We start from the raw sequence: 13,806 nt of genomic DNA, 5'->3' as shown, positions 1-13,806 counted from the left end.
ACTACGATGTTTCATATAAATTGTGTCAGTGGAAATTTCTCTCAGTCTTTGGCATATATGATATCGATCTATCCGTTTACATAAAGTAACAAGAACTGAAACAAGAACTGAAGGTTGGAGACACGTTCGCAACAATTCAAAAAATGCGCTATTTAATTCGATTAAATAAGAGAGTTTGTGCGGCATCCCAATAAACTGACTATTCATCATTCATTAACCATCTATAATGGTTTTAAAAGTTCACATTCCTTGACTTACCAATGTCAAGATCAAAGAATTCGGCAATTATGACATCGGAAACTCCCTGAGGTTCCCATCCGTGAAGATCGTACGGTGACTCATAAATGCCGATGAAGTAGAAAATAGCGAACAAACTGTTACGGAATATCATAACGTGGAGCACCGATGCGCCAGACTGGCCTTGCTCGTCATCACGCACGCGTGCGGATACGTACATGGAGCAATCGTTTCCAGTCAATCGTTCATCGCGGTCAAAATCTAAGAATATTCTGCATGCAACCGTATTCATCTCAAATAATGTCCAGAAATCCCAGCAGCTGATAGTTGCGAATCTTACCGACAATGGTGCCAAAAGCTTAACAGCTTTAGAAATGATAGGGTATAATCCAAAGTAATATTCAAGCCATTAAAGAGGTATGATTACTGAAAGTATCGCATGGTGACGAGAATAGCCATGTAAAAAAACCAGAAGAACAATTCTACATGAAGAAACGTGTTACATTCCGATCAGACCGAGACCGATCTTTAACGAGGGATTTATAATGCTTGTTAACATAGCGGCTCGTAGACTTATATCAAAAGTTATATCACTTAATCGAACCGTCATCTTTGTTCAGGTGAAATGGATTCGACTATCGGGGAGGAGCGTTGCCGCGAGAAAAATACAGAAACGAGGTCTTTAAACTCTTGTGCATTCCCCACTCCCTCGCGTGTAGTTAGCAATTTCGCACAGAGTAAAACTACCCCGTAGAAAAAATACGAGGTAGCGTGAGCTTCTCGATCAATTACAATTATGTATCTTGCAGCACGACGACAGTCATGAAATAATAAACTAAATTGCGATGACAGGCGATTACAACTTTTCTTCTGGCAATTAGAAAAAAAGATACACGTGGAAAATATCATCATCAAATGTGACATACAAACTGAACGCAGTAATACAGAGAATTGATAGATAATTTTCCTTAAAAACATAATAGTGATTCTCCAGTATGAAAAGAGCAAAAAATTATGCATTGTGAGCAGATCTGAAAATTAAATTTAAAAAAACGACCGATTGATATAAATGGCATATAATACAATAATTGGTCGTATTGGCAGGAATATTAATTTGTTGAATATTAGCCTGTCATTTGCGGAAAAAGAAAATATTATTCTGTGCAGAGAAATCAGTCGATGAAAACGGGAATTATAATTTTTAGTCGAAAGTTTGTAAGCTAAAATTGTAAGTAAATTGTATAGTGATTAGTATACTATAAGTATACTATATACAATTTATCTTTTTAATCTTATTGTTAAATCATTTTCATTTCTTTTAAAAACTTTGCAATAATTTATACTTGTAACTTAACAGAGAACTGAAAGTAAAATATTGATGTTCAAAGCACATTATTTATTATCAACGGAATATTTCAGAGGAGAATTTTCGCGGATTTTACTAATTTGCTATCTTATCTCAAATTTTAAAAAGAAGAGATTCTTAGAGATACATAAAAATTCTATTAACAATAAGTTTATATAAATAAGATCCAACAACGGTTGTTAAAAATAAAAGAAGAACTATTATAATAATCACCTTTCTCTATTAGTATTTCTACAAATGTGTGTACATCATAATTATTTCACTCGCGATGATTTGACGATATATACGTATGACCAGCATAGATAAATTCGTGTTTCAATACATCGCGTATAAAACCGAAATATATGAAGCTGAAGCTTTCATGATCTAAAAGAATATCACGCAGAAAGAAATACTAACAAAAACAATTAGTCCAAGTCCAAAGACGATCTCTCAATACGATACACACATCAATAAATTTTCTGAGCATATTAACAGTATTAACACGTTAGCTGCCGCAATGTATTATTACATTTATTCTACATGTACCAACATATCAAAAAATTAGCATAGCTTTTCAAAAAACTTATTATATAATTAAATATTATACTGCCTGATTACATCTTAAGAGTTGGTGAAAAATAAGTATTCCTAATATGCCACGTAAATTTCAAAATAACTTACAATATTTTGCCGATGCAAAAATTACAATATAAAATAAGACGTGATGTGGCACGTCGACGGTTCACTTAATTTATAGCAAATGGGATGTGACATACCGGTGGGCGTCACACGACAGCCAACGTGTTAAGTATTATTACAAGACATTGGTATTTGTTCGGTAATCATAATATGTTAAGAAAAGTAACAATATAAAGTTTAAAGCAAAAAACTTACAGTAGTAAAACCTTCCAGTGTCAGATCCATGATTTTCCCAGCTGTGATCGTCAGTCGCTTTTGAGATCTGAGGATTACGAATAACAAAATTCGGCATTCGCTAATAGATAAATCGTACCAAACCGCTTCATACGCCGCATCGCCGATAGCCCTGCTCTGAAAAAGAGAGAAAGATTATAGACTACTTGTTACATGAGACTATATAACACGTGACACATAGGAGGGACACAAAGATCTCCATTTGGATAAACGCAATCACAACACATATGGTTTAGTCATTTCGTACAATTAAATTATAACAAATTCTAAGATATTTTTATTTGTATTCTATATTATTCGCTTTAACATCGGCGTTTTGCTCTTATTTGCCTTATGTTTCAAATTTAATTTTTATCTATATCTATATTTATCTACTAATATAACAAAAAAAATTTATAAAAATAAAAGTAACATGCTTACCTTAGTGCTCAAATATTCGCCGGCAAAACAAAATACAAAAGCTTCTATTGTTACTGCGAGATATGGAATAATAAATTTTATTAATATCCCGGATTTACTCATCATGTTGATACCTAAAGACTGGAACATTAAATAATGTTTACAAATAGTATGAGATAATATCAGAAATGGATAAATATCCACATAAAAATACATGTTCCGAGATATTATTGCTAAATATTATAATACGTATTTTTCTTATATTTTAAAATTGCTTTGTAAATTAAATATTGTATTGAATATAAACTAACTTTTCTCTCTCATATGTTGTACAGCGTATATTTTAAATCGAATATAATTGTAATTGTGAATATAATTAACATTTTAATTATATATATTTTCAAAGTGTATTATTTTTTTAGGCAGTGTCCTAGAAACATGACAGGATTTATTACTACAGCAGCCGAAGCAGTTAATTCTTACTCACTATCACGACCATGAATCCTAAGGCACAAATAACAAAAGTGTTCCATACGAATTGCAACAGAGCAACGAATGAAAAGAAGCTTTCGATGTTCTTCGACAACGATATGATCTTCTGGTGCCTTACGACGAGCGTTTTGGCAGATACCGAGCTAGATTTGGATATGGGGGGAATCTCTTTTAGCTCTAGACACACGATATCGATTTGTCCGCTTACGTGAAGTACCTCGAAACAAAAACTAAAGTTTCAAGCAGAGTTCGACAAATCCAACGAAAACTTTAATTAGCCCGTTAAAGAACATTTTAAATACCATTACATTAATTTTACTTCATACATATTTAGCTAAAGAATTCACAATCGCTTCTGCCTCTTAACTTACCAACGTTAAGATCAAAGCATTCAGCATCGCTATTACGGTCGCCGTTTCTAACACATGAAAAAACAATCCCAGGCCGACCAGCTGGTAAACAGGCGTTTCGTGAACCTCGAACGGAAACTGTACTTGTATCGGAAACTCGCGCAACTGTCCATCCTTGGAAAGCATACTTCCACGTACGTAACTATCGATAAAATACAAAAAAGTGGCGAGAGCGTTGACGGATATCATGGCGTTGGAGCAACGGTGCGCCAAATTAGCCTTGTCCATCATCACGCATTCACGCAAATCGGTCCCGCAATCCTTCCAATCGTCATCCATCCCGACCAAAATATCCGCGAATATCCTACAACCGATCACCGATGTGTATCTCAAATCATCTCTCGCAGACGATCAAACATCGAGATCGAGAGATCAAGCCGACCAAGCGATCGCTAGGCTTACCGACGATTAAACCAAAGGCTGAGTAGCTTCAGTATCGTCAGGGTGTAGTCCAGAGTGAGACCCAGACCGTCCATCAGCTTCGTCAGATCGCTAAAATCGAGGTGCGCGTAGACGTAGGAGTACTGAAAGTACTGCATCGCGACGAGGGTAGTCATGTAAAAGAGCCAGCAAAGCGTCGCGTGCGAGGCGCCGGGCCACATGCCAATCAAACCGAGACCGATCTTCAGCAACGGGCTTACGGTACTTGTCGACATAATAGTGTGTAACGTCACATTGAACCATCACTCCGGGAAACCGTGTGCGTCTCTCCTTCCAACGAGGTGAATAACGACTGCGTACGAGACGAGAAGTGGCGTCGCGAAGAAAACGATGGCAATCGAGTCCTCCGGTCTAGCTCCGTGATGCACTCCCCTCCACGATGTCGCAAGGGAGGTAGAGCAATTTTACAGGGTAAAACCGCTACGTTTATGCTAGCAACGATCAATCGCAATTACGCATTTCGCTGTAATAAATTGTGCGACGAAGCAAGCTATAATTTGCGATGATGATCAACGATTGCGGGCTTCAGCGCGCAAAAAAAAAGATACACGTGTATCTTTACGTTCAAATAATCGTTTTTAAAAATGCAAACGCAGATAGTCGGCGTAGTCGATAATTTCTTTACAAAAAAGTTCTTTGAAAAAAAGATCCTGTGTCTCTAATAGATCTGAAAAAATTGATGGCTTTGAATATTTTCAAGCCATAAGATAAATTGCGCAAATAACAGCATTTGTCATCAAATGGTAGGATATTTACGTCAAAGAAAAGAAAAAGAAATATCACAGATAAAAAGATTAAAACGTAGACTGCGCATCGAACATAAAGAGACATAATAAAAAGATATATTTATTATATTCTTATGCTAATAAAGTTTTAATGTTATTATTAAAATATATATATGTATATATATGTTCATACACTCCATTTTCTTCGCACAGGTTCAAAAAATTCACAACGGATAATTTATCACTGTCGCGGAGCGTTGATTTAAAACTGTGGATACTGTGGGAACAGATGATACTTCTCCCGATTTAAATCGTAGCATGCAATACAGACATGTACGAAGCAGAAGCTTTCATGACCTAAGAAAAATTCAATGAAAGAAAAGAAACTTGGAAAATTAAGAGATTCGTCTACACAGTAGAACATTAAGATATTCGTCTTACGCTCATAAATCCTTCCAAAGTGAGATCAAAGATTTTCCCCGCAGTAATTGTCAGTCGCTTCTGCGATCTCATCATTATAAATAACATAATTCGACTGTTGGACGGTACCATGTTGTACCAAAGTGACTCATATATTGCGTCGCTAATCGATTTACTCTGAAAAGCGTGACCCGATTTCAGAACACGTGAATGAGACAATCATTTAAATATCGTTTGTTACACAATATTATATCTATCAATAATCATTAACAAGTAATAAACAGCGTAATAGAATTTATTAACAATAAATTCTAAAACGAGAATTATTATCAGAAATATATAGCTATAATAATAAAATAAGTTATTATAGCTGTATATTTCTATAATAATAGTTCTCGTTTTAATTAATTATTTATTATTTGCGACTTTAGAAATAGGAAGAAATACATAATCACAAATATTCTGCGCGCACGAAACATTCCTTTAATCACCTTGAAGCTTAAGAACTCCCCTGCGTAGCAGAATACGAAGACTTCTAATGTTTTTGCAATGTAAAGGAACATCGACTTTATTAAAACCATTGCACCTTTGTTGGTACTGAGAGCCTGCGAAAGATGGCAAATTGTCGGTCGGAGGATCGAAAATCGGAACAATCGATTTCGCTTACAATTATTATCATAAAGCCGGTGAAGCAGATGATTAAAGTATTCCACAGGAGTTGCATCAGCGCAATGGACGAAAATAGACTTTCGATGTCGTCCGATAAAGTAATAATCTTTTGGTGTCTATGAATGAGATTATTGATGATGGATAAAGATGTAACAAGTTCGTCGTTGTTACTATGTACTTCCGTTACAGCTTGCCGCATGATATCGACCTGGCCACCTACGTGAATTATCTGTAAATATAAAACAGTTGATAATAAATTAAAAGAACAAGTATGGCACGAAACGTAAGTTTGTCAATCGTTTAATAAACGCTATATATTTTTTTAAATTTAAAATTTATTCCAACATCTTTTATTACTCGTAAATTGTCTCGTATCTCTTATTATTAGCTTTTGTTTTGAACGTTAATAAGTTTTCTTATTGTTAAAAAAACCCCATTTTTATCTACAATTGCATAGTGTTCTTGTATCTAAAATCGCAAAAAAGAATTTTATGGCTTATAATAAATCATTGTATACTTACCAATGTAGCAAGCAACGCATTAATCATACCGACCACAGAAGCTAGCGACAATATGTAAAACATTTGCCCGGCAAGGATGCACTCGAAAAGCGGCGATTCCAGAGCCATAAGAGGAAGCTCCATTTTTACCGGGAATGCTCGGGGACCTCCAGAATTGCTCATCATGCGAGCCGCGTAAACACCGATCGATAAGAAAAAACCAGTTACAATGTGGATGCCGATGAGCACGACGGAACAACGACGCGATTGATTTGCGACTGTCATCATGGTGGAGTGATCGTTGATAACGCAATCATTCCAATCTCTATCCATTGCTGCCAAGATATTATAGAATATCCTGCAGAGAGTTCATCCTTTTATCGAAACACTGCACGCATTAATCAGTTTTATCATAAAAAAGAAGGAGCCTCAAGTACCAAAAAAAAACGTTTCAATATATAACTCTATTTAGAAAATATTTATAGCAAATATTACCGTCATTAATGGTCATTATTTTTACGCTTGAATTGTATGCGGTTTGATACATGTCTTTAAAAAATTCTTGACAACAAATATCGTTCGACAAATAGAACTTATATTAAAATATTTCGTCATATAAATATCATAATAAAAGATTTATTTCTCTCTCTCTCTCTTCTCTCTCTAGATTTATAGCATTTATATGGTTTCTAAAAAATTCACCTTTTTTCAGATATTACAACCAAGAACTTTACCTTCGGTTCCACCACAGAGAAAGCAGCTTAAGAAACGCGAGCGTGTTCGCTAGGGCGAGACCCAAACAATCGGATAAAAGCGGAAGATTGCTCAGGTCAAAATGCGCAACAACATACGAATATTGATAATATTGCGATACCAGTATTAGCGTCATGTATAAAGACCAATAGAGATTCGGGTAAGCCGAGTCCGGCCACATGCCGATAAAACGAAGACCGATTTCGACCGAGCGGCTAATGGTGGTTGCGCGTGTCATGGTCTTTTCAGAACTACCGGTATGGTAAAAATAGATAGTCACGTCAACGCGCAAAAAGCACACGCAGGACGTTGTACTCTTCGCGTGTGACGAAAAAAGTATAATACTGAATAACCACAGCGAAGACGATAAAGCGCAGGCAGTAACGATCAATTGTAATTGCGCTTCGTCGCATTAATTCTTGGAAGCTCGCGGGTATATTATATGAAAGCGACGACGATGCCCGCTCCCCTTCTGAGGCAGTGACCAATTTAGCAGTTGCATGATGGCACATAATTGTTCTAAAAATGAATATTTAACTCGACTAAATGTCGATTTCAGCTATATCCGATATAAAAAAAATTATGAAGACATTAACGTTGCGGGGAATGCGGGGCATATGTAAGCGAAAAGAGAAAAGTGAAGGATATATTCCACTCTTAAAAATATAGTAAAATGTCTGATGTCTGAGAAGCGACTGATGTTGCGATTACTTTTTGTTACGTTTACGTTTTGTCCCTTACTTATAGACTCGCTCACGTTTCGTTTCGCTTTGCTAAGTTTTCTCCTACAACCAATGCTCTCAGAGCAAGTACAAAAGCTAAACAAGAAAGATGAAATTCTCAGCATGCGATATAGAAATGTAAGTAATTGTCAACGACATAAATTATATTTAATTGTAAATATTGTAATATAAAAAAGTTATATGTTAATATAAAAAGAGAAAGAAACAGATCAGAGATTGGGTAATTAAAATAAGATCTTATTTTTAAGAAAAAATTTTCTAAACATGTATTCAATGAAATCTTATACGTATATTATTAGTCAAATACATGTTTGCATGGGCGCGCGCGTGTTCTCTTCTTCAAATATATAATAATGTATCATCAAATATATCATAATATTTTAGGTGAAAAGTCCACTTGATATGAAGTAACCATTAACAAAGTTATAATATAGTTATGGAATAAATTAAAAATAATTTTTATAAAGAGACTATATGCTTATAATTTTTTGTGCAACATTATTCAATCAACAATCATGACGACCAACTATTAATGACACAATTTGGGCTGAAAAATTCTAATGGTCTAACATTTTTCCGATTTTCAGTACATAGCATTTAATACCGATATATAGGAAACAGAAGCCTTTATAATCTAAAAAATTAATCTCGATTAATAGAATGTAGTGTATTAGATAAGCAGATTGTTTATAACATAACGCCTTACGCTTGTAAATCCTTCTAAAGTCAAATCAATGATTCGTCCTGCAGTAATTGTCAATTGCATTTGACATCTTAACATCATAAATAATATAATGCGACTGTCGCTTGGCGGCAAATTATACCAAAGTGTCTCATATATCGCATCGCTAATCGACTTACTCTAGAAACAGGATGAACCGTTTAACATACAGAAAGAGTAACAATAAATTTAAAAATATTTTTTGTGGTAAAAAATTTTTTACTCTCCAATACCTTTTAACGATGAGAGTCATTTTAAATCATAATTTATGACACGTAGTTAATCAACAGTTGATGCAACATAAATAAAAAGAAAAGTGTATCTGCAATAATGCGTCTGAAATACGAAAACGACTCGTTTACATACCTTGGCACTTAAAAATTCTCCTGCAAAACAATATAGGAAAACCTCCAGAATTATTACAGTATAATAGCTCACGGACTTGATCAAATTTGCTGCATCTTCGCCGGAGCTAATAATCTGCAATAAGATTAGAAAGAAAAAGTTGAAGAAAACTAAAATATGAAGAAAACAACCGACATTACTCACAATTATTATTACAAAACCAGTGCAACACATAACTAACGTATTCCACAGAACTTGAATCAGCGCAACATGAGTATACAGATTCTCGATATTTTGCGATAAAGTGATAATCTTCTGATGCTTGCAAATGAGATTTCTTATAACAAGTAGAAATGTGCTGCGATCATATTTTCGACTAAGAAAGTTGGAAATTTCGGCTAAGTCTTGCTGCATAATATCGATCTGACCGCTCACATGAAGTATCTATAACTTATACCAATTAATTTATGTACAATACGTTATCTAAAGTAATACCTTGTCTTAATGTTAATTCGAATTGATCGTATTGGACCGATAATAAAACATTTTTATTTTAACTTCTTAATCTCTTTCAATCTCATTATATACTTACCAACGCGACAAGTAATGCATTTATCAAGCTAACCACAAAAGCTATCACCGTATCGTAAACGAATTGTCCAATTAAGAAACACTCGAAAATCGGTGATTTACTAACGTCGAAAGGGAATTCCATTTTTATGGGAAGTTCTCGAGAACTATTGCCGAACTGATTGACATCGTCCCTCGACTGAAGTAAATGCTCGCCAATCGACAGAGAGAAAGCAGAAAAGGCATACATACTGAACATTATATTAGCAAAACGGCGCGACAGGTCCGCCATGCTCATCATCGTAAACCTATACGAATCATTAATAACGCACTCACTCCAGTCTTGATCTATCGCCTTCACAATATAATAGAATATCCTGCAGAACATTTCTTCATGTGTAACGAGTCACGTAAAATATTGTTTATATATGATTTTACTCAAAAAGCAACAAATATATCTTCGCGCACACATTCGTCTCGTCGAGATTATGTAATGTTAACGTAATTATATTTGGATTAGGTGGGTAATATATTAATTGGGTATTATATTGGGATTAGAGAGATACATTCGATATCATTCTCGGAAAACGTAGCTTACCGACGATTCCACCACAGAATGAGAAGCTTAAGAAAAACGAGGCTGTACGCCAGAGTAAGACTAAGACAGTCCATAAGGAGCCAAATATCGTTTGAGTCGATATGTGCGAATATGTACGCATATTGATAATATTGCGCTATTGCTATTGTTGTCATATAGCTAAACCAATAGAGATTTGGATATGCCGAGTCCGGCCACATGCCGATGAAACGGAGACCGATCTCAATCGAACGGCTGATGGTAGTTGTGCGTTTCATTGCCTTTTCAGAACTACTGATATAGTAAGAATAGATAGTAGTCGCGTAATAAAAAGCACACACAACCGTTGTATACTTCACGTGATGACGGCAAAAGTATAATACTGAATAATCATAGCGTAGACATAGATGAAGCGCAGGCAGCAACGATCAATTGTAATTGCACGTCGTCGCAATAATGCTTGGAAGTTTACGGGTATTATTAAAAGCAAAAACGATAATAATGCCCGCTCCCCTTCTGAAGCGGTGTACAATGTAATAGTTGCATAATGGTACATAATTGCTTTAAAAATGAATTTCTATCTCGACTAAATGTCAACTTCAGCTATATCCGATAGAAAAAAAAATTATAAAAACGTTAATGTTTGCGCGACATGTATGCAAGCGAAAGAGAAAAGCAAAAAATTTATTACAGTAAAAAATATGTGATATCTGAGAAGAAAATCATCTTGCTATAATTTTTTGTCCCTTGTACTTACGTATTCGCTCACGTTTTGTTACGTTTTCTTCTACAACCAAAGATGCTTTCAAAACGAGTACTTATAGAAGCTAGACAAGAGAAAAATTGCCAGCATGCGATGTAGAAATGTAAGTAATTGTCAACAACGTAAATTCCATTTAGTTATAACATGTTAATATAAAATAAAGCATGTTTATATAAGAAAAAAAAGGAAATATCAGAGGATAACTGAAACAAGATCTTACTTTTAAGCAAAAACTTTCTAAAGATATATTCAATAAAATCGTACGTATAATATTGATAATATACCTACATATTCGCATGCGCGTTTTCTCCTTCAAATATATAATTTATCATAATATTTTAGACAAAAAGTCTATTTGACATGGAAAAATTATCATCAATAAAGTATAGTTATTGAATGAATTAAAAATAATTTCTACTAAAATGACGTTATTATCATTCAGTCAACAATAATGACGACAAGCTATTGATGAAACTATTTGGGGGCTGAGAAATTCTAATAGTCTAACATTTTTTCTAATTTTAGTACATTGCATTTAATACTGATATATAGGAAACAGAAGCTTTCATTATCTAAAAAAGAATTATCCTCGATTAATGTGGCGTAGTGTATTAGATTGTTTATAACATAACGCCTTACGCTTGTAAATCCTTCTAAAGTCAAATCAATGACTCTTCCTGCAGTGATCGTCAATCGCTTTTGACATCTTAATATCATAAATAATATAACGCGACTGTCGCTTGGCGGCAAATTATACCAAAGTGACTCATATATTGCGTTGCTAATCGACCTACTCTGAAAGCAGATGAACCGTTTGAAACATACGGAGTGACAATAAATTTAAAAATATTTTTTGTTATTGAAGGTATTTTACACTACAATATCTTTTAATGATGAAAATAATTTTAAAACACAAAATATGACACGTAGTTAATCCCCGTTTAATACAACATAAATAAAAAGAAACATATTCGTAATGATGCCTCTGAAATACTAAAAGGGTGTTCGTTTACATACCTTGGCACTTAAAAATTCTCCTGCAAAACAATATATAAAAACCTCCAGAACTATTGCAATGTAATAGCTCACGGACTTGATCAAATTTGCTGTATCTTCGCCGGAGCTAATGATCTGCAATAAGATAAGAAAAGAATATTGTTATCTAAAATGTAAAGAAACGGTTGACACTACTCACAATTATAATCACAAAACCAGTGCAACACATAACTAACGTATTCCACAGAACTTGCATCAGCGCAATGTAACTATACAAATTCTCGATATTTTCCGATAAATTGATAATCCTCTGATGCTTGCAAATAAGACCTTTGATAACAAGTAGGAATGTGCTGCGATCATATTTTCCATTAGAAATTTCGACTAAGTCTTGCTGCATAATATCTATCTGACCGCTTACGTGAAGTACCTATGAATATTAGATAATTTATGTATACGTTATATATCTAAAGTAATACCTTGTCTTTTAATATGAATTTGAATCGATCGTATTGGACCGATAATCTCTTTCAATCTCATTATACACTTACCAACGCAACAAGTAACGCATTTATCAAGCCGACCACAAAAGCTATCACCATATCGTAAAGGAATTGCCCAATCAAGAAACACTCGAAAATCGGTGATTTGCTAACGTCGAAAGGGAATTCCATTTTTATGGGAAGTTCTCGGGAACTGTTACCGGATTGATCGACGTCGTCCATCGACTGAAGCAAATGCTCGCCAATCGACAGAAAGAAAGAAGAAAAGGCATAGAGACCGAACATTATATTAGCAAAACGGCGCGACATATCCGCCATGCTCGTCATCGTGGAGCTATACGAGTCATTACTAACGCACTCACTCAAGTCTTGATCTATCGCCTTCACAATATAATAGAATATCCTGCAGGACATTTCTTCATGTGTAACGAGTCACAAAAGATATTGTGTATACATAATTTTATTTAAGAAGTAACAATTAAATATCTTCACGATTCACATTTTCCTCGTCGACACATGTAAATGTTAACGTAATTATATTGGAATTATAGATATAGATACATTCTACATCATTCTCGCTAATAAACGCATCTTACCGACGATTCCACCACAGAACGAGAAGCTTGAGAAAAGCGAGGCTGTACGCCAGGGTAAGACTGAGGCAGTCCATGAGGAGCCAAAGATCGTTCAAGTCAAAGTGTGCGAATATGTACGCGTACTGATAATATTGCACTATTAGTACCGTTGTCATGTAGCTAAACCAATAGAGATTTGGATATGCCGAGTCCGGCCACATGCCGATGAAACGGAGACCAATCTCAACGGAACGACTGATAGTATTCGCACTCGTCATCGTTTCTTTGTTAACTGCCGAACGTTAAAAATCAACGACTACGAAGACGTCAGTGCGCGAAAAGCATATACGTGCACCGATATGTTCCACATGATGGTTAAAACACTAAATAATCGCAACGGAGAAACTGTAAAACGTAAGGTACTTAGAACGTGAATCAATCGTAATTACATCTCGAGCGTTCTCATCGCATTAGGTAATGCAAGCTTATAGCTCTACCGATGAGACAAGAGATACGATTATGTCCATTTCTTCTCTGAATTAATGAACACTTTGGTTTGCACAATGACAGATAATGGCTTTAGAACTGTGCATTTCTGTCCCGAAGGGCAGTTTTGTCTATATCCATCAGACAAAAAATATGTGCAATATCTTGGCAAAAACGTTGACATCTGCAGAACGCAAAAA

General features: G+C 34.9%; 4 protein-coding genes across 4 annotated transcripts; all 4 read right to left on the bottom strand.

Annotated features, from left to right (window-relative positions):
- Positions 1 to 1,803: 1,803 nt before the first annotated feature.
- LOC139776303 (odorant receptor 13a-like) lies at positions 1,804 to 4,517 on the bottom strand. The gene is made up of 6 exons (XM_071712876.1): positions 4,222 to 4,517; positions 3,781 to 4,123; positions 3,405 to 3,626; positions 2,939 to 3,058; positions 2,480 to 2,635; positions 1,804 to 1,969 (listed from the first exon to the last, which is right to left on the bottom strand). Exons 1-6 carry the CDS (start codon positions 4,473 to 4,475, stop codon positions 1,919 to 1,921), a joined length of 1,146 nt encoding a protein of 381 aa, XP_071568977.1. The 5' UTR covers positions 4,476 to 4,517; the 3' UTR covers positions 1,804 to 1,918.
- Positions 4,518 to 5,090: 573 nt separating this feature from the next.
- Positions 5,091 to 8,181, bottom strand: LOC139776300 (odorant receptor 13a-like). The gene is made up of 6 exons (XM_071712872.1): positions 7,309 to 8,181; positions 6,596 to 6,932; positions 6,073 to 6,303; positions 5,897 to 6,010; positions 5,427 to 5,582; positions 5,091 to 5,342 (listed from the first exon to the last, which is right to left on the bottom strand). The coding sequence occupies exons 1-6, from the start codon at positions 7,563 to 7,565 to the stop codon at positions 5,292 to 5,294; spliced, it is 1,146 nt and encodes a 381-aa protein (XP_071568973.1). The 5' UTR covers positions 7,566 to 8,181; the 3' UTR covers positions 5,091 to 5,291.
- A 158-nt stretch (positions 8,182 to 8,339) lies between these two features.
- Positions 8,340 to 10,561, bottom strand: LOC139776322 (odorant receptor 82a-like). Its single transcript, XM_071712894.1, has 6 exons — positions 10,305 to 10,561; positions 9,729 to 10,014; positions 9,341 to 9,580; positions 9,158 to 9,271; positions 8,777 to 8,932; positions 8,340 to 8,704 (listed from the first exon to the last, which is right to left on the bottom strand). The coding sequence occupies exons 1-6, from the start codon at positions 10,559 to 10,561 to the stop codon at positions 8,654 to 8,656; spliced, it is 1,104 nt and encodes a 367-aa protein (XP_071568995.1). The 3' UTR covers positions 8,340 to 8,653.
- A 968-nt stretch (positions 10,562 to 11,529) lies between these two features.
- Positions 11,530 to 13,803, bottom strand: LOC139776315 (odorant receptor 82a-like). The gene is made up of 6 exons (XM_071712887.1): positions 13,142 to 13,803; positions 12,594 to 12,948; positions 12,242 to 12,472; positions 12,064 to 12,177; positions 11,686 to 11,841; positions 11,530 to 11,618 (listed from the first exon to the last, which is right to left on the bottom strand). Exons 1-6 carry the CDS (start codon positions 13,396 to 13,398, stop codon positions 11,568 to 11,570), a joined length of 1,164 nt encoding a protein of 387 aa, XP_071568988.1. The 5' UTR covers positions 13,399 to 13,803; the 3' UTR covers positions 11,530 to 11,567.
- Positions 13,804 to 13,806: the final 3 nt, after the last annotated feature.

The sequence above is a fragment of the Temnothorax nylanderi genome, unplaced genomic scaffold, assembly GCF_030848795.1.
Source record: "Temnothorax nylanderi isolate EJ_2023f unplaced genomic scaffold, tnyl_v1.0 TNYL_tig0116_pilon, whole genome shotgun sequence".
NCBI lineage: Eukaryota > Metazoa > Arthropoda > Insecta > Hymenoptera > Formicidae > Temnothorax > Temnothorax nylanderi.
The sequence above is the reverse complement of the archived record's forward strand: the minus strand, read 5'-3'. Positions and strand labels throughout refer to the sequence as shown.